Source organism: Aythya ferina (genome assembly GCF_964211825.1).
Source record: "Aythya ferina genome assembly, chromosome: 2".
NCBI classification, from domain to species: Eukaryota; Metazoa; Chordata; class Aves; order Anseriformes; family Anatidae; genus Aythya; species Aythya ferina.
Genome location: NC_140297.1, coordinates 22,639,048 through 22,666,618, shown reverse-complemented (window position 1 = coordinate 22,666,618; position 27,571 = coordinate 22,639,048). Strand labels below are relative to the sequence as shown.

The following is a 27,571-nucleotide window of genomic DNA, read 5'->3' as shown; positions in this document are numbered from 1 at the left end:
TTGAAGATCAAAGTACAAATCTGTATTTTTATTGATTTGGCAGCGTTGCTTATGGAGAAACAAATGCACTAGTTAAACCAGTACATTGTCATACTGCTCCAGTTACAAAAAACATCCAGGACTTTCATAGAGCTACAAACGCATCATAACTTCATGATTTTTCCCCAAATGATGATATCCACGTGAAGTAAATATAGCAAAGATACTCAAGTTTGTATCCTTCATTCTGTTACACTGACAAACATACACCACCACTTAATAAATAGAAATGCAGCAGTTCATCCACATAATAGCAAATATTTTTGTACCCTAATCCACCACTGAAGTTCAGTTTGTACAAAACAGTCTTTTCTACAGAGTGGAAAAAAAATACCTTCTTCTCATCAAGGTGCAAGCTAAGCTTTGAAACTTAAATGAATGTGCTTTTATTCTTTTCATGGACAATAAAAAGAGTTTCAAGGACCTTCTGATTTATCTGAAAATGCATAAATTTGGTCACATGTGGATTTCTTCATTGCTCAGGTTTAATGGACTATTCAGTATCACTGACGTTGTGCTTTTACTCCTCTTGAACAGTATCATTCCAAGAGCTATGGAGATCAAATTAACGCAAATGACGACCTCAGAGTTCTAGAAACACGTGTCCTCATTGTAATACAAGACCAACCTAAAGGAAGAAGAAAAATGCAGTTTTTTAGTTCAAGTACAGCAATAAATCTAAACATTATTTTCTGGTTTTCTGCACCTGAATCACGGATCTTTTCTTTATTTTTTTTCTTTAAAAAAAATAAAAGAAGATTTTTTTTTTTTTTAGTTTTTTAAAAATTTGTATTAAAAAATAAAATAAAGAAAAAAATTTAAACTCCTCCCATTTTGGCCAGGATAGATGAAAGCATTATTATACCTAACACAGTTCAGAAACTTTTTTTAAGAGTCCCTTACCTTTTCAGATTCCATGCCAGGACACCTCCAGTTGTACAAATAATACTGCAAATTTCCATCTCCAATCCCAAACTTGAGTTTTTCCAGGAATGTTTTGTTTTCCATTAAGTCTAGTGCATTGAACACATCAAATCCTTTCTGGCAATAGCAAAACATTTTTAAAATTTTACTTACGAAGTTTCAAATGATACACAAATAATACTTTCCACAGAGGCATAACGATATCCAAGGGACTAATCTAATTAAGTGGAAAAGAAAAAATATACGGGAATAAATCTTTCCATTTAATTAGATATACATACAAAGAAAGTATCCCAAGGTAAAAGGTCTGAAGAGTCCCTCAAACACCCCCTTTTGTTTTATCTTTCTGGACAAGCGTTTTTTACACCCTGTGACATACAGGGCTTTGACACACATGGCCTACTCCAGATGAGGCTGTGTAAGTACAGCTTATGCTGGCTTTCAGTCGTTTGTTATTGATAAACATTTTTGTACCTTAATCCTTTTCTGAAGTGGTATTTCCTTCAGAAATCATATCTGACACGTCACGCTCCCTCCCTTATTCATGCACTCTCTGCCAACTTCTCTTGCTCTACCTCCCAAATTCACTACTCTGAATGAGCCAATTTGCTCTCTGCATGCAGCAACGTTGCTGATTTAGTTGTAGCACAGCGTACTGTGCTGCAACACAAACACATTGAATCCCAACCCACTCTGAACTCTTCATAAGCAACTTAAAAATAAGGCCAGTTAAGCCATCACAGTGACAAGCATCATGTATGAACAGCTGAATTTGCCTGGAGGCTGGATAAAACAGTCCATTTACTTGCAATTAACTGCAAGGCAGGCTGACCTAGGAACTTGGAGTCTTAGCAGCATGAAAGCAGAGCACCAGGAGGACTTTCTATATTCTAACATAAAAATAACAGAGTTACAAAACAGTAATGCTTAGTTACTTAAGCACGAGACCATTCTTTGCTCAGTATAAAAATTACGCTTTTTTTTTTTTTTCAATAAGCACCCCGTGTTAGAAAAAGGGAGTTTTCATCAGTTTAGGATTATTTAAAAGAAAAAGTCACAAAGCATAAACAGTGAATTTAGTAAGGTTCCTTACACAAAGATCATTCTGTGCACAGATGAAGCTATGCTAAGTTAAATGTGCTGTGAAAAATGTGCAGAAACAAGACAAGGTGGCAAGGATCTGACAGTTGGCATCTAAAGAAGCAAATTTTTTAATAGTCCAAATTAGCCATTGACAGTAGCAGTAATCTCAGCTCAGGAGAACATGGATACACTGTATGTACAGACACACTGATGAAGCTTTGCAATTAAGCACTGAAAATTCAAATAAATGTTAAATTTCCCTGACGTAGCTTTAACTCGCTATCTAAACATCAACACGTTAGGCTCAGGTTACTCTTTTCTGGGAGGTGTAAGAAGTTGCTGTTCAAAGGTACTTGCTGCACCCCTCTGCCAGGCCAGAAGAGCACTCCCAAGGCGAACTGTCCTACACCTTGAAACAGTGTCAGCTTGGACCACAAAATGGGGTTTGGAGGGGATCATCATACCACTCTCCCCATGCAGTACACATGGAACATAAATGCATAGCTCCAAATTTGGGATTTCACTTAGGAGGTCAGGCATTTTGCCCAGTAATTACACTAAGATTTTACCAGACTTGGTTCTAAGCTAGTTTTATATACTGTAATAAGAAAATAAAACTTCAACATTCAACTAACATGCAACTTGGAAACAATTTACTGAGTTGGATTTCTATCCTCCAAATACATTCTTTGGATATAAGTGTAGAATGGTTTGTGGTAGGTTAAGCCCAGCCACAAGCCTAACACCCACCCAGCATCTTGCTCACCCCTCTCCTGTGGGACAGGGAGGAAGTGCTGGCATGTGCAACACCTGCACAGCTCTCCACCACAGAATATATTGCCACGGTGTTGTACCACACCCCCATGAAAGCCTGATGATTAAGGGCTGAGCGTTAGCTTTTAGTCATTCAGCACTAAACCCTTACAATTCCTATGCAAGGACCCTTACAGTCTCTTCCCTTCCATTTAACTAAATCATGTCTCAGTGTTATTCCACACACAAAGCAGTGCTTAAAAATTAAAACGTGATGTTGTCTATGTAAATTTACAGGCAGCAGTTAGTAACAAGACAGTTTATTTAATATTTTTAAGAGAACTTATTAACTCAAAGGAAAAATATTTTAGTGATACTTTCCATTCTTTTGATACTGAGTGAATAAGGTTGCCAGTGTGCTGTTGGATATTTGAACAGTTCAAGCTATTACAAATGTTTTCATCTTCATGCACTTGTCATTCACTAACATCGCTCAAAGTAAAGAGGAAAACCAAATGCAACATCTTATATTTCAATATATATTGTACAGAAGTCTCATCAAATACACTGCTGTAGACAGTAAAACAAAACAGAACGCAATGGAATGTATAAATTACTGTCAGTTCTTACCTTGCCATTACTTCTTTTATGAAAGTATTCTTAGAAGTAGAAGAAAAAAATACTTACCAACTTAGCTATTATGAGTGCATCATTCATTAAGTCCAAGAGGGGGGTCTCTGTATGAATATTGTAAAAGGAATAGGCAGCTTTCAGGCTTTTATGAACAGGATGGTGCATCACTGTTGAAGGTAACGTGTAGAAACTCAGGAAGTCTGTTAAAATACCATTTGAGCCCTACAAAAGAAAAAGTCAATTAATAAATAAACACTCAGTTATTGGTTAGGCTACCACAGAGGTTCTAGAGAAAGTAAGTAATAAATGCAGCACAGCTTTGCACGCCATATCTATTACAGAATAAGAGGTAATGCTGGCTAAGAACTGAAGAAACTGAAGAAACTGTCCCATCCCTCAGGCCAATTCTGCTGCTTGTAGACTCTTCCGTAGGTTTCTGGGCTTGAATTCACAGAAGACAAAAACCAACCCCAACTTTCTTTTTCCAGCTGGGGAAAAGAAAGGGAAGGTGGGAAGGAAGAGAGGCATTAAATTAAGTTAGACTATGGAAGAGTCCATTGAACATTAGATTCACTGCAGAGTAAGTAGGAAAAATATTTTACTGAATCAGACTATAAGAGAAAAAAAAAACAACAAAAAAACACAACAAAATCCACACAATTCCCACAAATTAGCAGGTGCCCCTAAAAAACGGTTTTAAAGAATACTGCAGAAACCTATCCGTCAGCTTAGGGAATTATACTGAATTCAAACCAAATCCTTTCATCAGTCGTAATTTTTTAATTTTTTTTTTTTTTTTTTTTTTTTTAAAAAAAAGCAGATTTGAAGACCATTACTTACTACCATGTCACATCTCCAGAGAAGCAAAGGGGAGCAGGGGGCATGGTGTGGGAAGATTGTTTTTAAAACATGGAAATATTACAGCAAAGAACCTTATAAGACAGTGATGTTTTGAGATTTGAAAATTCTTCTATAAAATATCCTGTTATAAGAGAGCTGCTCTTTTGTCACATCCAAACAAGCACTTCCTCACTACAAGAATGCAATACAAAGAACAAATTTGGAATCGTGACAGCAAATCCCAACTACAGCATGTTTTTCATCCTGTCTGCATTTCATAAACTTGATGCTGATGTGAACTTTTACAAATGGCATTCGTGTTTACATTCCCGAGGTAGTTAGAGAGTGCTTTACCTCTACTACAAAAGTGTCAATAATATGATCCCGAGGCAGGAACCAGTGGGCCACCTCTTCCTCATCCATCACAGGAGCAAGATTAAACTGCTTCAAGTAAGTGTTGATTAATTCTTGTACTGCTTTAGTATCTTTTTGTTCCATTGGTCTCAAACCTGAAGTCTTTGTAGCCTTATTGTAACAAAGAAAAATAAACATTAAGATGTCGAAAGGAAAATTGCACACACAGCAAGGGCTGGAAATAGGTTGCAGAGTCATTCCACTTGCTATAATGCATTCATTATTAGCCTACTTTACCCCAGCCACCTAATTCATTACACTATTTTACAAAACTGCTTTCAATCAGAATTCCCCCTCTTCTAATTATTGAGACAGTCTGGGGCACTTCAATCTTTATATTCCATTATTGAAACAACTTCATTTCTCCAGAGAAGGAGATGCTACTGCCAACAGCCTAGACTTCATACAATTTGTATTCCTTTTTTTTTTTCAGGTCAGTCTTTATTTCTTATCTTCTTCTAAGCTACCTAGAGCCCAGATACAGAAACAAAACATAAAGCAACTTCCATGTCAGAAGCTAAGCTGAAGACAAGAACACTTCTAATTCACGTTTACAAAAATTAGTCAAGCTATAAACCAAAGTCAACTGATAATGTTTAATTAGAAAACTTTTAACACAAAACTCCACCTATTTTTAGTGCTTGTAAACTCACTTCTGCCAACTCACGTTTCTGTACAGGCTCAACTGCTGTTATGTTAACAAGAAAGCTCCTCGTAACTTCAAGCTTTCTGAAATTAAAAAAGGTACTATATTTCAGCAAATACTGCACTTCTCTTGACTGTAAACATCAGAAGAGGGGGGAAAAAAAAAAGCTTTCCAATCCTATGAAGTAAAGGTTTAAACAGAGGTGGCTAAAATTTTCTCCCCAATTTTTATTAGTTTTCCTGAATATTTCCTTGGAGGGAGAGAATGCTCATTCTCTTTCAGAGCTCATTTATCCTGCTTCATCTGAGCCACGTACTTGGGCATGTACCACATTAATCACAGCAAAGTCAATTGCAAGAGCAGCCAGGTAGTGGCTTGATTACTGGAAGCCTGAAATTAGTGTAACTGATTATTCCTTGCTCCCAGGGAGTTATTCTGGAGGAGGTCTTTATTCACACACTCTGGAATTCAGCAGCCAGATGAAAAATCAAGGCACATTTTGCCACCTCCATGTGCTGGGTCTAATCTTCCTCCTTTCCTGCACAGCCTATGGTTTGTCTCTACAACAGCACATCTTCTAGTATTTTAAATGCCCTGAATCCTTAAGGGTATTCACTTGATTTGTCTGCATGGCTCTTCCTATGCTGTATTTTGTTCATAACCTCCCTAGGAATGGCAATATGAAACACTAATTTGTTCCCTTTGAACCTTCCTCTCTCTTCTAAAGCTATATAGAGGAGCACAAAGGGAGGAAAAGCAGCTGGGCTGGAACATCTTTATTCCCCCACAACACTCAGAATGGCCACACCTAAATGATTATTTCTAGTTCCAGAAGGGAAGAAGAGTGCACAGAACTGGGCTAAATTTTGTTTCTCCACTCCACACACCAAGCTGCACAGGGCACGTATCCACGAGTGTCCTAGCTCTGGAGCTCAGTCAAGAAAAGCCATACAAAGACACCATCCATGTTCCTGCCCTCATTCTAAACCCATCCAAATTTTATACCCCCTCACTGCTCAAGAGATTAAACACTTAAACCCTCCCAACATTTTTTTTTAAACTAATTTATCTATAGATACATACACAAACACTGCCTTCAGTGAGGGTGATATCTTACTAACATAATTACTGCCTTTCCTTTATCATTTCTGAAAACCTATTCAGTTCATACTGTTTGCATGATTAGGATTGATTAATTCCTCTTTAAGGGAGCTGAGCTCCCAGTGGCAATGATATTCCAAGGACTCTAAGAAAAGAGGTCAGAATGCCAGAAACAGTGTTTGGTGCTGAGGGACATTAAGGTGGTGGTAAAGAACTCAAAAAGCTTTTGTTTTAGGACAGTTTGGCCTGAACAAACCAGTTTGTCTAACGTAACTGATAACGGCCTCAGACTGAGGATAGATATTCACAAAAGCACTCAAACCTTTCCACAGAAAAATAAATTCGAAAAATTTACAGCACAAAAACCAAACAGAAGACATTAACAAAAAAATTATATCTTTATTTTCCATGGAGAATAAAAGGCCCATCTAAAAGTAAATGCACAATGGAGCATCTATTTTCTATTTGCACATCTCTGTAAATGCTGTATTTTCTGAGTAAGATGGTGCATTCTTAGATTTCCGTAATTTGTTTCTATTTTGTAATTGGGGTTCTACACTAAAGGGAGATGATCAAGGTACAGCTGCTCAGGTTTCTAATGACTCCCTGTAGTTACATTTTTTTTGTTCCGTACGTAAGATCCTTATCCTATTCTTTCAACTATTCTTGTCCTGCATTGTTTCCACGAGAAATAGTACTGGACTTGCCAGTGAAGCCTATATTTGAAGTTGTCCACTGGACTTCTTAAAATGTCTTCAGATTTGATGAAACCTATATTTAGTTCTCCAAGATTAAAACCTAATTAATTTGGTTATTAACGCTTAAGCTCTGAAAACTGCTGCCTTGCACACAAGGGAGAAGCAGTAAGTGCAGACACAGGGAGCATGCAGGCAGCACAGGAAACAAGTCTCACTGGCAGCAGAAGTTGAGATGAAGGCATGGCAGGGGCTTTACACTGAGGAGTGCTTAGTGTGTTACTCAGATGTGCCGGTAACGTGATGCTGCAGGCGCTGTTGTTAAGTATAACCAACAGAAATAATTCCCCAAAGTCAGATAAATCATTACAAAGTGTATTATTTTAAAAAATGTATTTTTTTTTTATCCCAAAGCGAAGGTTTGCTTACATAAAAAGGTTTACTGATCTGGCACTGGTCCAAAGGACTGCCTGCCATCCCTCCAAAGAGAAAGGTAGCTTTTGCAAGCAAAGAAATTGCTTTCAATCATATAGCTTAGACTGCCTTCCATAGCCTGTTACAGCAATGAGATTTTTTGATAGTGCATCTCAGACTACTTACAGTGACTTGCCCTGTCAAGGAAATGCATCCTAAGGCTTTTTGCCAGCCTTGCTATTAGCTGCAAATATGGGAAAATATTTTTAACTAACCTTGCGATGCCAGAACGTTTTTTTTGGCCAGACCATGCAAATAACAGTACACAACATTCTGAGGCAGCTTTTGCTGAGCCTACTCATTGCAGAAGAACAATGTTCTCTGACATACAAGAAAAAGCTTGAAGAAAAACAAAACAAAACAATCACCTAATTCCACTATACTCAATCAACTTTTGAACAGACTTCTCCAAGAATTTTAAGCCATGAGCTGTTAATTTTCTACTCCAGTAATTTTCTGTCAGATTAATGAAACCTAGAATAATCATACGCATCTTCAACTCGATCTCACACATTAATGAAGTCAAGGTTTCTGAATTTATTTACTTCTCTAAAGGCTTTTGAGCCATTTATATTTTCTCTACACACAAACCTACGCTTCCAGCAATAGTCTCTTCTGTCTAGTGTGGCCCTTATTTCTGATTGGTGAAAAAGACTGTATTTTCCTATGCCCTGCATGCACTGCAAGCCTTTCCACACCAAAGCCTGCGCTGTCAGAAACAGATGGAAGGTTATTTCGAGCCTCACAATAACTGTGGGGATTCTCTAGAAGACATACTGCTTACATCAGGAAGCCTGTAGAGCTTCATTGTTCTTTGTAGAGTCATGTTTCTACTCAAATGTGAAAATTTCACCTCCACTAATTTTCTGGGGTTCAGTGATCGATGCCAATACCTGGAAATAAAATTCATGAGATTAGGTAGTGTTTTAAGTACAGATTTACTTGTATCCATTTCTTTAATTTCTTGCACTGCTCCTCCTCTCCAGATTTGTTTCCTAGCAAGCCTGTACCAATGTCTGTAAGAGGCTTGAGCAAATAAAAAAACAAACCCCACCAAAAACAAAACAAACTAAAAAGGGGAAAGCTACATATAAGCAATAGCTTCTAAACAAGCCTACAGTCACTGTATTTTGGATCCAAGCAAATTATGGAACAAGTAAGAACAGGGTGAAACATTTCAGTACCTGCCACAGCCCTGACAATCTCACCATACTTACATCACAAAATTTATTTTCTTAACAGACAGGTCCCTCTCTGCTCGTGTCTCTAAGCAGTTTGTTGAAGGGCCTCTTCTAGGAGATCATTGTGCAACAGCACATCCCTGGTTACTCTAGCACAGCATGGCTTTTTATCTGCCTTTACCTACAGAAAGTTGTAGGATCTTTGGTGTCGCTACATACAAACACAATTTCAAATCAAAAGGCTCATAAATGATTTCAAATCAAAAGGCTCATAAATGAGCACTCTGTTTTCAGAAGGATACTGTTGAAACTGAACTTCTCCCTGCACAAATAAAATCCACTCCAAGCAAATGAACTTATAGTTTGTCACATACAACGTTTTCCACATGATAGTTTTCCCATCTTTATCACATGCCGATCAAGTCCTCCTTTCTTCAGGAAAGATGAAAGCACTTCAAAAAAGAAAATCATACAATTCCCAGAAACCCTCTGCCATCTTTGGCAAGCAACCAGGTCAACAAGGAAGTGTCCCAGCTGGGAAGCAGGCCACTTGAAAAACACAGGTATACAATGCTGCCATTGCTAGCACAGCTTCCACCAGAAGGTCAACAGAGGTATCTATTAATCTATTTGAGGTACAATAAACAAACCCGAAATTAGATTTTATCCTAAGATGTTTTATCCAAGGCACTGAGGGAAAAAATAGAAGCCAAGAAAACCTCATATGCACTTGGGCTTTTAGGTTAGATTCAACTCCACAGCATTTGATTTCTTTTAATGTTATGCTCTTGTAAGTGGTTTATGTGGCAAGGTTTTGGTGCTGAGGAGCTGCAGTGGTGGCCTTTATGAGAGGAGCCCAGAAGCTGCCACGTGCTAGGTAAGAGCCAGAGCTCCAAAAGGGACCTGCCACTGGCTAAAGCTGAGCCAGTGAGCAATGTTGATTGCACCTCTGTGAGAGTAGATTTAAGAAAGGGAAAAAAAACTGCTGTGCAACAGCAGCTGGGAGAGTGAGGAGTGAGAACCAGCCCTACAGTCCCCAAGGTGAGTGCAGCAGGAGGGCAGGAGGTGCTGCAGGCACGCAGCAGCAGTTCCCCTGCGGCCTGTGGAGAGGCCCCTGGGGGTGCAGGCTGTCCCCCTGCAGCCCATGGGTCCCACATGGAGCAGATCTCCACGCTGTAGCCCCCCCATGGGTGGAGGAGCCCCCGGTGGAGCAGGTGGATGTGGCCTGGAGGAGGCTGCAGCCCATGGAGAGCCCCCGCAGGAGCAGGCCCCGGGCCGGAGCTGCAGCCCGTGGAGAGAAGAGGGTGGGTGGAGGAAAAGGTGTTTTTAGTTTGCTTTTAGTTCTCACTGTTCTAGTCTGCTATCAGTAGGCAATAAATTACATTAATCTCCCTTGTACTGAGTCTTTTGCCCACAACAATAATTGGCGAGTGATCTCCCTGTCCTTATCTCAACCCACAAGCTTTTTAAATCATATTTTCTCCCCCTGTCCTTTTGAGGAGGGGGGACAAGAGGGTAGCATAGCGGAGCTGAGCCACCAACTGGTGTGAAACCACAACAGCCAATTACACCAAATGCTCATTAAAATGACTGCTACAGGAACCAGTATTATTATGAACATCACCTAGGTTACCTGCAAGTAGCCACAGGTTTGGGGAGTACCACTCCAGCAGTGTAAACAGCCTGAAAAATTCCTTCCAGGTTTACTCTTCTGGTTATTTCCCGAATCAGTACAGGTGCTACCCGTTTAGATCTCAGTTTCTTATGGACACACAGAAAATTGATTTCTACCATTTTCTTCACACTAAAAAAGAGATTAAGTAGTGAAAAAAACAAACAAACAAACAAAAAAAAAACAGTAACAAACAACTGCCCCTGCATATTGCATATTTTTAAATGCATACTTTAAGATTTCCATGTTGTAACAGAAGGATCTGAGGTAAAAATATATCAGCCTGTGACAAACTACATCTGCAGCTAATACTAATCTATGATAGCGTGACATTGGTGGCAAACTGTACAATACACAAGCAGCATCTAAGGTGTTCGTGATACTCCACTTTCAGAGCTTTATCAAGACTTAACCCATTACCAACTTTAAGATCCTGAAAGACATCCAAGAACATGCTAAGTGGTATCATAATACTTCATGATTGTCAGCATATGACTATCTGGCCAAGGAAGGTCATCTGACTAGGTACTCTTTAAATAAATAAAATGGCATAGACAATTCATCTGTATCATCCATCAGTAAGAAAATTCCTTAAATATTTATTGCTGGTTTTCACTGTAAGGATGCTACAAACTTTTTGAAAACAAGCAAACAAACCAAAAAAAAAGACCCCACAACCCCATTTAAAAATCTCTGCTATATGCAAAGGATTTTTCTTTCTCTCTGCGGTCACTGAGCCTCTTTCTCTCTACAAGTTCTCCACGGCAATGGATGCCATTTTAAGCTTTGTTTCACAGTGTTACTCTTTTACAAATAAAAAAGTAATGGTGCATTTTACCTGTCATAAATACGAATATTTGCAGGGATGGCACTTATGAATCCTACCAGTTTTTTGTTTGAAGACACTCTAACACCACAGTGCCATTGGGGTAACCAGCCCGGAGGACGTAGTGCCCTAGAATTGATGACAGAAATAATTACAAATTACTGCCTAAGAAGATGTAATAAAAACAATCTTCTTTGCACTCCAGCCAGAACAGAATGTGGAACTTTCTACTCACCACAGAAGAAATTCAGGTGAATAATCAAACCTAAACATATTATCATCATCTTCTACGTAATTCTCATTTAACAGTGTGTATAATTCCTTTAGCTGAAAACATACGTAGGAAGAAAAAAATAATCAAAGATCTATCCACACACACCAGTGAGAATATACTTCAGTGACTTTAAGGTACATATAAAACTGTGTTACTTACAACTTCGGCATTGCTAAGATCCAACGTGTCCCACATAAAACCCTGTGGCAAAGAATATGGCTCTAGACGGACATTGTCCTTATCTGGTTCAATTGCACCATGTGAAGTTATAACTTCGTCTTTTCAGGAAGGAAGAAAGCAAGAGGGGAGAAAAAGAAACAAAGAAAGAAACAAAAACCAGTTACACTGCTAGCTTCCCAATTAGTTCTCAAAAACTGCATTTAACTCGCACCGTATTTTTTCTCAGAATTACGTGACAGGAACATGAGGCTTTTAGAAATGCTTAAAAAAATCATATTATTAGCTTATGCTACTGCTCAGTTCTTACAGATTGCATTCAGACTAACTACTACCTCATCAGAATACCTATAGCCAAGCACTGAACTACTCTACCTCAACTGATGGCCAGTATTTCATAACACAAGGCACCAATTTATCAGCACATGCACAGCACTTAACCAGCTATGAAATCCCAGGTCTTATCAGGAGAAATGTGTTGTACTGACAGCCAACAAACTATGGCTTGGATCCTGTTTTCAGCTGACTTGAATAGACCCGAGCTCAGCAGTACACAGCAGAAACACAGCAAAGGCAGGGCTTTTAAGAGATGCTGGAGAAATATTAAATTTATTCCTGAAATTGTACATGAAAATCTGCTTTCTCCCTTTCCCTTAATTTACAGCTCTAGCGATTCAGTATATAACAACTAGCTGTGAACAGAAACTGCTCCTCTTCTTTGGAGCAGCACCTGCCAAACACAGCACGTACTTCTCCCAGGTGATGCCCAGTCCTGACAAACAGTTATGGCCCGCTGTCCAGTTTGGAAGGCCATCAGTACACAAACTCTGGAAGTATCAACCACCTAAACGCTGCTGCCACTACATGGCAGACTTGACCTAATATTATATACCAAAGGATCTATTGCTAGCAACCTTAACTGTAAGGCAGACCGATTCTGAATGCAAAGATCCCTACGGCTACTTCCTGAATCAACAGATTTTTTTCCACCTGAACATATCCAGCATGTCAAATAGTAAAGACTTCTCATTACGCTCATTCAGCAGATAAAGCTAAAAAAAATAAAAATAAGAAAGATTCAACAACAAAAATCAAGAAGTGATTCAGAAAGATCGCTGAACAGAACCTCTGACAGCCAACTGCTCTGACAGCAAAGTGTATTTCTACTGAAGAGCCCTAACCAACCATTTTTAGAGCCAATCTCTTGGTCCTTTTAGGCTGGCAAGGGACAGACTCATCTCTAGAGAGCTGCTTCAGGATATAATGACCACCCTGAACTGAAGCCCTGGAAACGCTGTGCACACACTTGAACTGGCTCTGAAAAAAACTTAGTTATGGTAGGAATATTTCTTGATTTATTCATCAACTTTATTTTGCTAGGCTCTTACATGCATACCAAAGCAAGACTACTGTCACAATTACTATCATTAGTTTGAGTAGATGTTTGTCTAGAGAAGAACCGGGGCAGGTCAGTTCAATCCAGTGGAAAGCACTGCAGCAGAGATGCTGCTCTGGACTTCTCCATGCAAGGAAGTCAGGGGAAATATGATCACTGTGGATTAAGCTACAGAAATGGATTAATTTGAACTGCTGCCTGTGAAATAGAGAGCAGAGTGCTCCTGTGCTTTACACTTTACCTTATTTTTGCTTATTCTACACCAGTCTCCAATGTCATGGAGACAAACCTTCAGAACAGAACAGACAGCTGTTCTGTGGCTGACAGCTTCTGTGCTGAGACTATTTTATTTGTGGGTCCCCAAACTCAGGGGGTTGGGCACTGCAGAGCTAGAACAGCTTAACTTAAAGATAGTGAAGAGGGAAGAAGGTGGTGCAGAAAATTGGAAGAAACAAGAGAGTCAGCAGCTGTCTTCTCCAGTACAGACTAAAATTTACCCACTGTGTGTAAACAGGGGATCGGATCAGTACAGAAGAAGTAATCTGACAAAATTTTTCCAAACCTGAAGGCAAGGAGAGGTCACATCACCTCCTCACTTGGCACCAAGAACAAAGAAGGGATGTAGAACGTATGCCTTCAAGGTACTATAGTGTACATTGTGGAAGAAACAAGTGAACAAAGAGCAGTAGAAGTGTACGTGCATGAGAGAGGTGTCATTATCCACTTAAAGCTGCAGGAAAACTGTAACCTGCATCAGGAGAGTCACCATCTCTGTGACAACAAATCTGTCTATAGAAAAAAAATATCAGAGAATTATCAAAGTTTACTCCCATCACCACTTGACTGTGGTTTGTTTGTTTGTTTGTTTGTTTGTTTTTTATCTTCCCTGAAGTGGAAAAGACTTCCATGTTCTGTTGTTTGAGAGTTCAGACCTAAAATATAAAAAGGAATGCTACTGCAACAGCATTTCCCATTTTAATAGAGAACATCAGAGTAAGATTCATTAACACTGTGCTATGTTGCATATTTCTTTAGGGGCAAGCACTTTCCTAGAGAAATCAGGAATCCCATATAAACAACACAAAAAATTAAGGAACTCTACTGCATGCAGTTCAACTTAATACCCATTTTAGAGAAGGTGCCACACAACTCGTACAGGTTCTGTTAGTGATCAGTAGGATCACATGCCCAGGCCCCGTTCAACTTACTAAGTTTAGGTACAGGTTGCGTATCCCAAAACTGGTATTTACGTTTGGTAGCCTCATCAATGTTCTTTGCTGGACCTTGGCATGCAGAGAGCAGCTCCATCGCTCTCTGGATGTCTTGAAGTTTCTGCATTGGAATGGCTGGATTCTGCGCAGAGACAAACAGAAGAGGAAGCTTATTGGATATGTTTATTTTGAACAAGCTGTACAAATGTGTTCATTTAGTTTATTCTTACGTATTCTTTCACATAGTCTTCTCATCACAGTTAGCTTCAGTATAATCTTCAGTGGCAGGACAGAAGGATAGGTGGGAAACAGACAGGCAGCTTCACAAAATCCTTAGTAGCTTTCAGTGGTATTTGCATTTAACCATCAAACTTTGGTGTTTATAATACAAATACTGCAGCATTAAGGCAGGGCAGCAGTATAATAACAAAACGCTTTTTATATTCCCCTCCCAATGGTAAAATAGAATAAACAGCATAAAATAGATCATCTTAGGTATCTAACAATCTTAAAATACTACACAGATATTTGAAGTTGTCCTTTATACATACACTATAAAACATTACTGAAATTCAGTATGGCTCAATATTTTGGTTATGATGTTGCGGCAAATATTCACTTTTTAACCCTAGTTATACAGCATATACCTTCTATAAACTCCCAAATTTTATCCTGGGTAGCACACTGTATTGTACGATATATAAGAATTAGCCATCTTCCCATTAACACCAACCACGCCAACACTCACAGCGAAAGACTTTGGCTTATGGAAGCAGACTTAAAATAAACCAACCTTCTATTTAAAGGTAGAATAATCTTTCTGGAGAAGTTATCTGAAAAGCATAAAACCTCAGGCTAAACGTTTCTGAACTAAGCTCCTAAATCCTCACTTTTGAACATTCTCACTCAGTACAACTGGAATGAGAATTTCACCTGCATATGAAATTGCAGAGGAATCATGGTAATAGACTTCTAAATGTAAGGGTTATTTCTCTCTCACTCCCTTCATCCTTTCCTGTCACTCATTTAAAAATCATCTCCCAGGTGGTAAGTCCTGTTCTGAGGCATACTAACAGCATGCTTATGCTCAGGCTTTCCCAGACTTTGCAGTGCAATAAATATATTTGATGGAATAGTCTCAAATGGATTGGAAAATGTTAAGTATTTCTGGACAGAGATTTCAAGCCAGATTTTTTGTTTATTTTTTTTGCTGAGTATCAACGGATCACTGCTTCAGTATTTCGCTTTCTATCTAGGATTTGTGCGTTGAAAATCCACCATAAACTGCATGTAATAATGACATTAAAGCTTCATTTGGATGGGCAGCTGCCTTCAGTGCCCTCAGTCACAGACGGAGTGACTCCCTGCCTGTAGCTCAAGCAGGCCATCATTTTCTAATTTTAATAACTACTTGTACTCTTCTAAACATAATGCAATTTCTTTCACTGACTTAAGTATGGCTGAACTTGACATTAGTATGCTTTAACCATCCGTCAGTGAGTAGTTGTGAACTAACATATTTACACGCTTTCAAGTAGTTCAACAAACTAGATCAGTCCTATTGCAGCATAAAGAAAACACACACTCTATGCTAAAATCCAAGTTATAGTGACATTTAATACTTTTCTCAACTAAAAATCAATTTGCCTGTTACCCACTGGCCTGATACAAACACTTCTAATGCTGCTAGATAAATTCTGAACTCTTAACAGTAAGGCAGCAAGATTTATTTTTCTTGACATACTACAAATTCTTTTGTGTTTGGGATTTTTTTTAAAGTCTAGTATTTTTTCTACATTAAGAAGAAAACAGAAGATCTAAAAAGATATTAAGTTCTAAAAGGATCTTACTTGCATATGTAAAGTAAAAGTTCATGTTTTGGTACTGAACATGATGTGGTTAGGGACATCTACAGAAATCCCCTTTCCTCAGCTTCCTGAGAAAAGTAACCTATATCACTGCAACTTGGATCTTAGCACAGAGTGTTTTTTTGGTTTTTTTTTTTAAAGAGAAGTTTCTTGAGAAGCCGAAAGGAAACCCTTCTGGTCTCTTTCAGTGGAAAGCAAGAAATACCTATGTGAACTTCAACATGAATGAAAAAGAAGAACGATTTTGTTTATTCCAGTGTAAAGGGAACAAATGTATGCAGCACAAGAAGCCCCTGTAAGCCACAGGGCTGAGGCTTGCCTTGTGGCAGAGCCTTTGAGGCTCCCATTACCCACAGCAGTAGGGAGAGTTCGGGACCACTCAGCAAAACACATGTGCACAAGCCATTAAGAATAGGCAGGATGCATTTGAGGGTGCTGAGTGAGCCAGCTGATGTTACTGCCAGGCCACTCTCTATCAAGCTTGAAAGGTTAAAGCAAGTGGTGGATGTTTCTTATGACTGGAAAAAGAGAAATATCACACTCAACTTTAAGAAAACTTTGAGAACTCAAGGGTCAGTCCTGTTTATGATATGTACAGAGTGCTTTCTCTCCAAGCTCATGGATGATACCTAGTTGGGAAGAACGGTTGATGTGCTGGCCTCCGGAGCTGGCATTCCAAGCAACCTCAATGGGCTGAAGGGAGGAACTTCAGGAAGTTTACAGTCAAATGCAAATTCCTGCATCTGGAGTGTAAAAAGGCTGTGCAATGGCAGAGGGCAGTGCTGACTTGCCAGGACACAGCCTTGCTGAAGAGAACTTGGCCCTGGTGGGCAGAACTAACATGAGCCAACAGCCTGCTCTCACATAATGATAGAACAAGAAATGATGGACACAAGTTGAAAAAGAGAAAGTTCCATTTAGATGTAAGGATTTATTATTTTAACCACAGCGATCAAACACTGGAATAGCTGGCCCACAGAGGTTGTGGAGTGTCCAGCCTTGGAGACCTAGGAAAGCCATCTAGTCCTGAGCAACCTGATTTAATTAGATCTAATCTAAGCAGGAGGCTGGTCTACACAACTCCTGAGGTCCCTTCCAAGCAAAGTTATTTTATGACTATATCACTCAGTGTCAGAGATCTGGCAAGTTTATTTGTGCCAATGTGGGAAAGCTACGTCCCTGAGGCTTGTAATGAGGGGAGATCTCAAAAGGTCTTTTGAGATGGGCGGTGAAGAGTCCTACAGGTCACCTGAAGCACGCAATGCTAACAAGCATTTATTGCTGTAGTTACACTCATGCCAGTGTAAAGAAGTCCAGTATCACAAATGAGAGAGGAAGAAGAAAAGGAGACTCACTGTTCTGTTTTTCTCATCTGCTGACTGGGACACCAGTTTACAAACTCAGCTCACCTCAAAATCCTTTTCAGTGAGTTCAGAAGCCCCACTGAGTGATCCTGTATATATTCTCCTTGAGACAAAGCGTACAACGTCACTTCCCTCTGAAATATTTTGCAACCCTCCCTTTCAACCAACAGCAAGCAAATGCTAAATGTTTTTTCCCCACACTTCACATAGTACAAGGAATAAAAGTCTAAGTATCACTAGAGTAGTGCAGAAAATAAATACACTTCTACACACCAATGCAGATCAGCCGTCTACAAAAACCTAAAACAGAAAAGTTGTCCAAGACAGAGAAACTTGGCTACTAATCAGTGGGTACACCTGGAACACTGAACAAAGGGGGAAACAAGTAAGTGCTGGTGTATTTGCAGCTACAGAAAAGAAGAAGCCGTGTAAGGACACAGTTGAGTTGCCTGCAGCCTGAGAGAACGACTTAAATAAAAGCATCCCTTGTATGCCTGCAAAAGAGAAAACTAACATTGCTAACAAACTGGCTAAACTTCTTGTGCTACTAAAATACTCACTCAATGCACCACTGTTAAGTATGCAACTTAGAACAAGGATAAATTTCCACACTTGCAAAATGCAGTAGAGAAGTGGTGTGCAAGACTGCAAGGTGCTGATAACTAAAGTCTTGCACATGAAATCTAAAACGTGAAGTAGCTTCCTTTTAACACAGTTAGAGGTAACAACAGATTTGGTCAGCAGGAAATCAAGGAACTCCCAAGATACTGCAAAAAATGTACTGTATGTTAATATTAAAACTGACCTCACTTCATCTATAAAAGAGTGTGATATTACTTGGCTGTTGCTTGCAAATAATCTTGCATTAGCAATTCATGCTGTGTACTTTATAGAAAAACAATGTCAAAATGCGTAGTGAGAGCAGAAAGCATGTGAGATCTCCACCTATTTCAAAATGTCCCCTGGGGCAAGCGTGCCCATTCAAAGTACTTGGTGTGACACAGAGAAGATCCAGAAGGAGAACACAAAACCTATCAGTACGTTGACAAAACAGAACACAACTGCATCCTGAAAATCAGTTGGTAACACCAATATACTTGGCAAACCCTGCAGGATTAATAGCACTACTGGTACAACAGCATAACTTTCTCCACATTAATCTGATAACGCAACATAACTACTTTGACATGCTCAGTGGTCCATGAACTTTCCTATCACCATGTTATAAGCCTCTGTTCTCAGGCTCAGATTTCTCTGGAGATGAAAGCTGTGTGTTAAAAAAGCCATCGGGGCATATTACTCACCGTTTAGTTAGAACCTGGTAGTCAAAAGCATGCAAAGCCCACAAAGGTTGCACATCCCCTTACACAATTTGCATTCTTACTTACAGCAGAGACATTTCAGATGGCAAAAAGATTCTTCAGCCTGTATCTCCACGATAAATATTGCTGCATTTTGTGTAAAGACGTGTGTGTGTGTGTGTGTAGAATATACAGCTGCCCTTACTTGCCCTTCCCTCCTCCTGCTGAAGCTTGCCACGAAATAGCATTATGCTGTACAAGTGAAACTACACTAAGCCATGCTAGGTGGTGGCTAAACTAAAGGCGATTCGTCAAACACAAACTGTACTTAAAAGCATTACCACTGCAGATTAAGGCTCTCTTCTACAAAGCCTGAATTCGGACTGCTGTTACAGAATGCTGTGGTTACAAGGACTCTCCAGCTAACTTCATACAGTTGGCCAACACCAGGACTTACACCTTGCTTCTGCCTCTATTCAGGACAGAGTTGCCTAATTCAGACACGTGTTAAGGTAGCACTTCCCACTCTTTTTTATAAAAAAAAAAAAAACACACAAATTAAAATCAAAACGAAAAGCAGGCACAAACTGAAACAGAACAAGGCTCTCACTTTCGAAGGCTGTTGAATTTTAATCTCCTGGGAGTCAGATGCAGAATCTGATTTGGTGCCTCCAGAATTTGGTTTCTCCTTTTTTCTCTTCTGTTTCTTTTTCTTCTTCTTCGCTCCCAAATCCCCTCCAGGACTTCTGCCAGAAATTCAGAGAATGTGCAGTGAGAAAAATCAATACCACCAAGCTTAAAATTCATAAAGACTAAATATGGAAAAACCAGCAGTGTTATGTGAAAAAATCTAACAGCAGTTTGAAGCTGAAGAAAAGGCAGGGCAAAGGAAGAAGGGGGGTGTAGGAGGGGAGGAACTGAGAGTGCACTGACAAAATGCTTCCTGCAAGTGCCTTCTAAGTTGTTTTACAGTCAGAGCCCTGCACAACCAGGCATTTTGACACAGTGGCATGAAATTGTGATACACTCTAATAGCCAACGCTCTCCTTGATGTTATTACTCAGCTCGAACAAGAAATGGCCATTCCCATATATAAGGCAGGAGGTTCATCAGCCTACTGAGGTGTTGTACTTAGCAAGAACCATTTTGCACAGAAAATGGGGCCAAGGACTTCAATCAAGAAAGGTGCATTGTGGTGTTGTATACAGCAGAGTAAGAACTCCCTTACACTTCCAAAAGTGATCGCTTGCTTAAGTTTCAGAGTGTAGGGACAGGTAAAAACTCCATGTCTCTGTGACCATAAACACTGGCCACCCCATTCCCCACACAGTCTGCTCCGAGTTGGGGTGCGATTTCCCAGACAGAAGGGATTTAGAAATGCAAATTCAGCTGAGCTTGAAGGTAAACTCAAGGAAGTGCAGGAACCAAGGGAAGTAACTTCCTCAGGAATTCAGTAACTATTAACAGCCTGATATTTATTCTCCTTGATGTTCAACCATCAGGGACATCTGAATCCAGTTTTGATTGGATTCTTCTCGTTCTGCTTTCAGGGAATTTTATTTCTAATTTAAGTAGTGATTAAAGTCCTCTGTGAAATCTCTGGAAGAAACACCACAAAGTGATCCAAACATTTGTACTTTAAAATGATCAGTACAATGGTGTCAACCTCAAAGAAAAAAAAAAACAACAAACCAAACCAAGCGTACACTGCACTTGTAGGTTCTGCCATATCTGGGCTATTGATAAGCAACCCCCTTTTTTTCTTTAAAAGATTCTAATTTAGCAAATAATCAAGATATGGAATCAAGACTAGATTAGAGTTTGCAAAGTGTGGGAGGTGTTGGCAGCTCTCAGACGGAAGGCAAACACGGAGGGAATGACTCAGTTAACACCGAGCCCTCCGCGAGAGGCTTAGCGCCCAGCCACCGTGCACACAGCACCGAGCTCAGGGCAGATGTTAGGGCTTGGGGGCCTGGACATTTCTACAGTGGAAAAAATAAAATAAAATAAAAATCAAAGAAACAAAGCATTGCTTATTTTAATTTTGAAATAGCACTGGCAAATCAAAAGAAATCAAAAGAAAGAATAATTTAGCAAAGTTACTAAGATCGACACGCTTGCAAGGGCCGTGTTTTTTTTAGCCAGGACACACTCACTTTCAAGACTACAGCGCCCCGTGTCTTAGCATCTATACCTAGTCAGCGCCAGTCAGTAAGAAAATAACCAAATTTCCAACCTGGAAACCAAAAGCCTGCAATTAATAAAACATTTAACTAAACGAAGACTCATTTTGTGGCATCATTACTGTTCTCTAAGAAAGATCAACCCTGACAAGAAGGTGACACTCACACCAGGTTAAGTCACGCTCCCAGAGAGGTAAGAGTTATAAATTTGGGACCTTCTGGGATCAGACCCAAGGAGTTACTCAAAAGACAACAGTGTGGTAGTAGACCAAATGCTCACACAGGGGAGAAAAGAAAATTTGGAGTATTTACACTGCAGAAACAAAAGGTTGAGTTGTCTAAATGAGGCAGGCAGAAAGCTGCCTGTTGTACGATGGCAAATCACAGAGATGACTCCATTAACAGTTTCTAAAGTCTCAGTTTAAAATAATCTAATCTAAATCTATTTGAAGGCCCGTATACCAAGCTGACACTTGCACAGAATCTAGACAAAGAACAGACCCAGATGTCTGACAAGAGGTTATAAATATGAGACCGTAAAAATAATAATAAAAAAATATATATCATATATATTATATATATATAATATATGTATTATATATATATATATGTATATATAAAGTAATTGCACAAAACCTAACTTTTCCAGGACTTCTTCACCTCTGGCAAAACTGAAACAAAAATACTGGAGAAAGTGATTTTGCCTTTGCTAAGATTCATTTACTGGGATACCACTTAGTTTTCTTGATCTGTCCATAAACTTTCGCCTTTCCCTCTAGCACTGTGCACTGCAGAGGTGAAGCCACCAGCTGGGTGTTCCCTGGGGAATGGATCCGCATCGGACTCAGGGCCGAGCTGCTGCAAACGCTGCTCCTCACTCCTCTCTCAGCAGGAGCCGGCCCTGCTCACACTGACAGGGGAATTCTGCTCTCTGGGATTACCTGGCGGTCAATGGCTTGTTAAGTTTGGTGAAATAACAAGTGACTGGACTAAAAAAAAATAAAAAAAAAAAATACAAAATTTGGCAGCTACGGAGAAAAAGCAGCTTTGCCAAGCTGAACTAATGTTATCCCCAGTTAAACTGTACTTTTACCAGGATCATCTTAGCTTGTTCTTTGACCAGCTCAAGGCCTTTTTCATATAGAATTGCACATTTTTTTAGCTGAGAGAAGACAGGACTGAACTGTTATAAAAGATGAATGGTATTTACTGCTCATGTTTCTAAATCTGTTTGAAGTTGGGGACAGTAAACACATATATATATATTTTTTTTAATTTTATTTTAAGACTCCAGCTGTGAAATAAATAAAAGCAAATTAGCAAAGTGTGTTTGAAACTTGCTTGAATAACCTCCCCCTTGTCTTTCCCCGACCATTTTTTCACATGGTACCTTCCCAAACCCCAGACCTCAGCTTACGACCTTCAGTGTTAGAGCTTCTACACTGCCTCTTACAAAATAAACACCTATATCTTCTGCCTGACAGGGTACCCAGGGACTGTTCAGAGCAATAATTCATAGGCAGTCTGCTGCTCATGTCAGTCCTTTATTGCTGTTATAGTCCACAGAAAGTAAAAAGAGAACTTAAAGGGAGATCCATTCGTCCTTCAGCTCTTTGGGCATGCCTGCAGCTGAGATCTGGCAGCGCAGAAACTCCGACTGAGCAAACAGGCTTGTCCAACACGAGTTACAACCAGAGACACCAAGCGATTTAGGGCAAAAGCAAAAATGAAAGTTCTCAGTAGTTTTGCTCCGTCTCACGCTCTGCCTTGAAAAGAACTGAAAGGTTTAAAAACCGGGAGCATGGCTGGGAAGGGAGGAAGTTTGTTGCTCAATATTTAGTAATTGTGCCGGGCATGATGGCACAAAGGAGATGCAAAGGTAACAAGATTAGTAGCAGAGACTCCTATTAAAGCTTTTCTTTTTAATTAAACATTCTTGCGTGCTGACTAAGATCTGAGTTCTCCTTGTCAGTTCATATACACCTATCTGACACAAAATACATTAGAGGCTAGAAAAGATTACTTTCGCAGCTTGACGAAAGCTGACCTTCAAGCATGAAATCGTGTTTTTAACCAGCCCGCCACCACCAAAGCGGTGCAGGGACAAGGGGCACCCCACGGGGGAAGGAGGAAGGGGACACGCAGCTCCCCGTGATGCTATCTCGCGCTGCCAGGCCTGGAAACACACATTTTCATACAGATCAACACGCCTGCCCCAGCCCGGCCTGCCACGCAGCCCACAGCTGGTTATACTGAGAGAAACGCTCGGCTGCAGGCCCGGGGGAGATCTGCCAGCCCAGCAGAGCCGCGCTCGTACCAGGAGCGTTTTACTGACAGGAGGCCGAGCCCACACACTGAGGCGTACCTAAGTACGGACACAGACTTAGGTATTTTTAACCACATCCACGATAACGATTTTGTCATTCTGATGAATAAGAAAGCAGCGAGGCCCGCATGGAAGTAACGTGAAAATCGATCTGCAGCTGAAGCAGGAGAAGAGTCAGGAGACCTCCCTCTGTCCCAAAAAGATTAAAAGGTTTAACCCCGCCACAGAAACAGGCCGTGGGTACATCTTTCAGCAAGCTACTCAGGCCCACATTTTGATGATCTTGTCTGCAAGTTACAAATATAAGCCCGTGATCCCACCCACATACCTTTCCACTTATGTACACACATCTGGTGTTTTGCATAAATGTGAAAAAAGACTTTCGCCTCTCCCAATATGTGCCTTTTTTTTTTTTTTTTTTTTTTTACTGAAAAATGGGGATACTACTGCATTTGAGGAGTGTGCACAGGCCAAGACACAACCTGTGTGGAGCCCTGAACAGAAGTACGGAAAGCTGAGATGGAGGAATTGGGGGAGCCTCAGAGGTACGCTGCCCAGGTGGCCACACTGCCTCAGCTCCCTCCTTCCTGATCTGGGGCCATCCTTCCCCCTGCAGATCTTTCAGTGTTATTTTAATTATCTTTTTGGACAGCAAATCCTGCTTTAGCAGACACAGCTTTTTTGCAACGTCAACATCTGTTTTAAATTACACGGAGTGTCAATTTTAAGTTAGCAATTTCTCAAATTTAAAACCCAACATGTATTTCTGATGTTTATTTTAAAGCTGCAAAGGCATAGGACTGCATGGTTAGGGTTTCTCTCTCCTTCACAGTATATTTTGTCTCTCTATGAGTAAGTGAGGTTGCAAAACTACATTTCTGAAGGTGCTATATGGATCTTTTTGATCATAAAAAGCAGATCTCATGTATGTGGGCAAGGCTCCAACAAATTTCAACATGGTATTATTTATACTAGGGCTGTCCTTGGTTCATACGGAAAATGGAGGCTTAGATGCAAAGGGCTTTCCCACCCCTGTAACAGGTCACCAGCATTTCGAAAGAATAAGAAGGTCCCGACCCCAAAAGCTTATTATATGTCCTTCAAATTCCACTGTTAAAACTAGCATTACTAACAACCCTTCTGAACTAAGACTTCCTTCGCGTTTATTTCAATACTTGGAAGCACAAGCTTCTTCAGCATGAAAATCTAGTAGCGGTGCCTTAAAAGCAAGCCCAGCAGATATTCCCCAAAGCTTTGCGTGTTTCCCCTGCCTCCTCCTTCAAGTTTGTAAGGCTGCACTCCAAGATTTCAATCTAGCATGTTAAAACTGAAGCACTGCCTCCAGTACCTTAAAAATATATTAGCCATATATATATATACACACACACACGTAGTGCTGTTTGGAAAGTTGCAATTGAGTATGCTACTAACACATTCAAAGTAAATCATTGGGGGCAGGGGGAAGAATTGTTTAAAGGTCACACTTTTTCCTCATCTGTTTACTAAATATTCTCTGCCCAAAGCCTTTCTGCCATAGAGCAGAAGGAGCTACTTAGAATGAATGGAAAAGCCTTACAAAACCAGGCTCAGCAGGGTAGGTTCAGGTGCACTAAGTATGTATTCTTCTACATACACACTAACTAAGCTATTTTGTAAACACTTTATTATGAAACAGAACAAGTACAGCATAATGCATCAGGCAGGAGCAAACTGCAGACAGAACAGGAGAACAGCAATATGAGTCACACAACATACATAATCCTGCATCTAAAAAACAGGACCAGAAACAGAGGACAAAGACATTTGCACAGTCGAGAGTTATAAACTGGTATTTGCTGCTGCAGACAATCAGTGCTCAAGCACCAAAACAAAAACGTCTTATATTTATATATATATATATACACACACACTTACCATATTTACTGTGTTCAATATTAGAAGGACACATTAAGAAACAGTTTGAAAGTAACTTCATTGACAAAGCAATCCTGTTAGAGACTGTCATGCAACACATACTCTACCTCCTTATAAAAAACTACAGGTAAAGATAGCACAAGATTAAATATTGATCGGCATGAATGGAGACCATTCAGAATTTAGCAAGCCAGTTGGCACAGTCACAGTTTTAAGTCGTAAGACTGCTTATAAATTGCTTAAGTGTATAAAACCTAATCTAAAAACTCAAAGGAAACTTTAAAGCCACCTCCAAAATGAAGATACTACAACAGGGAGAAAAAGGGTACTCATACAGGCTCCTATTACTACGGGTTAGTTTCCCCTGATTGAAAGTAGGACTTTCAATCAAGACAGCGTGTTTGCTGTAGCGTTAAGACTTGTCTTTCCCTTTGATGGAATTTGTTTGAATACTTCAGCCTGCAGACCAATTGTAGCAAACAAGATTCTCACAGACTACAAGAACACAAAATACAGTAATTCAGATGTCAATATTAGACTTCATGCACCAAAAGCATTGCAGAAAACTGACACTAATGCTTAGAGGCTTTTCTTTACTGCAATAGTCTGCCACTAACATCATGAAATTTCGTATTACTTGAAGCATTCCATTCCTAATTCAAAGAAGAATAAAGCAGCTTCTTTGAAATACTCATTAAAACACATTTGGCACTTTTAATAAAAACAAGCTTTGCAGTGAGCAGCGTACAGTCTGCAGCTCCAGGTGTCCCACAAAGCTCAGCGAGACCCCAGCCGTAGCGCAGCAGCAGCCCAAGAGCACGCAGGAGCTCAATTCTTTGTTCCACGGCCGCTGCCTGGGCGCTGCTCCTGCACCCGGTGTCCAGAGCACAGGGCCACAGACGGGCTGCGCTGCACAGGGCAACTACAGCTTGGTCACCAGAGCTGACAGAAGAAGAAACTGCAGTAGGAATGAAATAGGAATGAATCCTAGACAGCCATTACCCAGCTAACAGTCTGGCCTGGCACGTCTTCGTCTGCGAAGAGCGATGAATAATCATCCCCTGCTCTCAGTGGTGCTACTTTTATGTATTTGGGAATCATCGACTGTAGCACATTCGTGCAAACAAATACAACAAAAGCACCATGACAATTAAATGCTATTTTGCTCCATTTTAATATTCAAGGATGCTATTAGTGCAATTATTTTTGACAAATATTTTCACGTGTGTGCCGTGAACGTGCCAACAGCGTGGCGGGCACGGAAGTTTTCCTTTTCCTGCCTTTTCCTGAAGTCAGTCCCCCAAGTCTCTGGGATTTTCCTGCCACATTTGAGATGCAGTGCTGCTTGCTGCCAAGCAAATCCTAGGGGCAGGAGACGACAAACAGCTTACATCTCCAAACATCAATCACCTACAGAAACGCTCTCACCCAAATGAATCAGAAATTCATGAGGAAGGTATCTGCGTAGCGGCGTGTGAATTAACCTATTTCGGGTTACTCCAGCCACTCCTAGCTCAGACAACAAAGCGCTTCCTTCACCACCGTGTTTTTTAATCCTCAAAAAAAGCGGGGGGAAGGCGCACTGAAACGAAACCGTATTTTTAATCCGCGTTTCCTTCCCCACAGCCCCACGCTGCAGCAGTGCCGGATACACGGCAGCGAGGCTCCACACGGCGCCTCCCGGCCGGGAGCTGCCCCCGCTCCCCGGGCAGCGGGCACAGGCCCGGAGACGGGGAGATTGGGACAATGGGGAGCTGAGGGGTGTCCATCCACCCATCCATCCATCCATCCGTCCGTCCATCCGTCCGTCCGTCTGTCCGTCCACCCACCCACCCGCAGGCACCGTGTCGGGGTGCCCGGCAGGGCCCCGGGCCAGGGCAGACGCGGGGCTGCAGCGCACGTTTCGCCCTGGGGCTCCTCGGCCGAGCCGGGGGTGCCTCCTAAAAACCCCCAGACCCCAAAGCACAGCCCCGAAATCCTGGGAAATCGCCGTAAACAACAGCCGGGAGGGAGGGAAGAAGGGAAGGAGGAGGGAGGGAGGCAGCCCCCGTGGCCGCCGCCGCGCAGCCCTGGTCGGGGCGAGCGGAGCCCGGCCGGCCCCCGGCGCGCCCCTACCCCTTGGCGTGCTCGGCCTCCTCCTCATTGTCGCCGTCTATGCCGCAGGTGTCCTGGTCATCCAGCTCCAGGCTCTGCTGGCTGGCCGCAGACTCGCTGTCCTCCGCCATCACGGGGGAAGGAGGGAGGGGAGGAGGCGGGGAGCCTGTGAAAGGAACCGG

The 27,571-nt window shown here is 40.9% G+C and overlaps 1 protein-coding gene across 1 annotated transcript; it reads right to left on the bottom strand.

The window, feature by feature from the left end:
• Nucleotides 1-27,571, bottom strand: NMT2 (N-myristoyltransferase 2). The gene is made up of 12 exons (XM_084507435.1): nt 27,411-27,571; nt 19,483-19,618; nt 14,337-14,481; nt 11,715-11,833; nt 11,517-11,608; nt 11,294-11,410; nt 10,417-10,587; nt 8,387-8,495; nt 4,627-4,797; nt 3,487-3,654; nt 943-1,080; nt 1-667 (listed from the first exon to the last, which is right to left on the bottom strand). The coding sequence occupies exons 1-12, from the start codon at nt 27,518-27,520 to the stop codon at nt 647-649; spliced, it is 1,497 nt and encodes a 498-aa protein (XP_084363561.1). The 5' UTR covers nt 27,521-27,571; the 3' UTR covers nt 1-646.

Bases quoted from the DNA above. Each gene is read 5' to 3' on its own strand.
- NMT2 (XM_084507435.1), bottom strand. From the start codon at position 27,520: ATGGCGGAGGACAGCGAGTCTGCGGCCAGCCAGCAGAGCCTGGAGCTG. The intron at 14,482-19,482 runs GTGAGAGCCTTG...GTCTCTGCGCAG, and splicing joins AAATTCAACAGCCTTCGAAA to AATCCAGCCATTCCAATGCA. The intron at 668-942 runs GTAAGGGACTCT...TTCTTCCTTTAG, and splicing joins CTGGCATGGAATCTGAAAAG to GTTGGTCTTGTATTACAATG.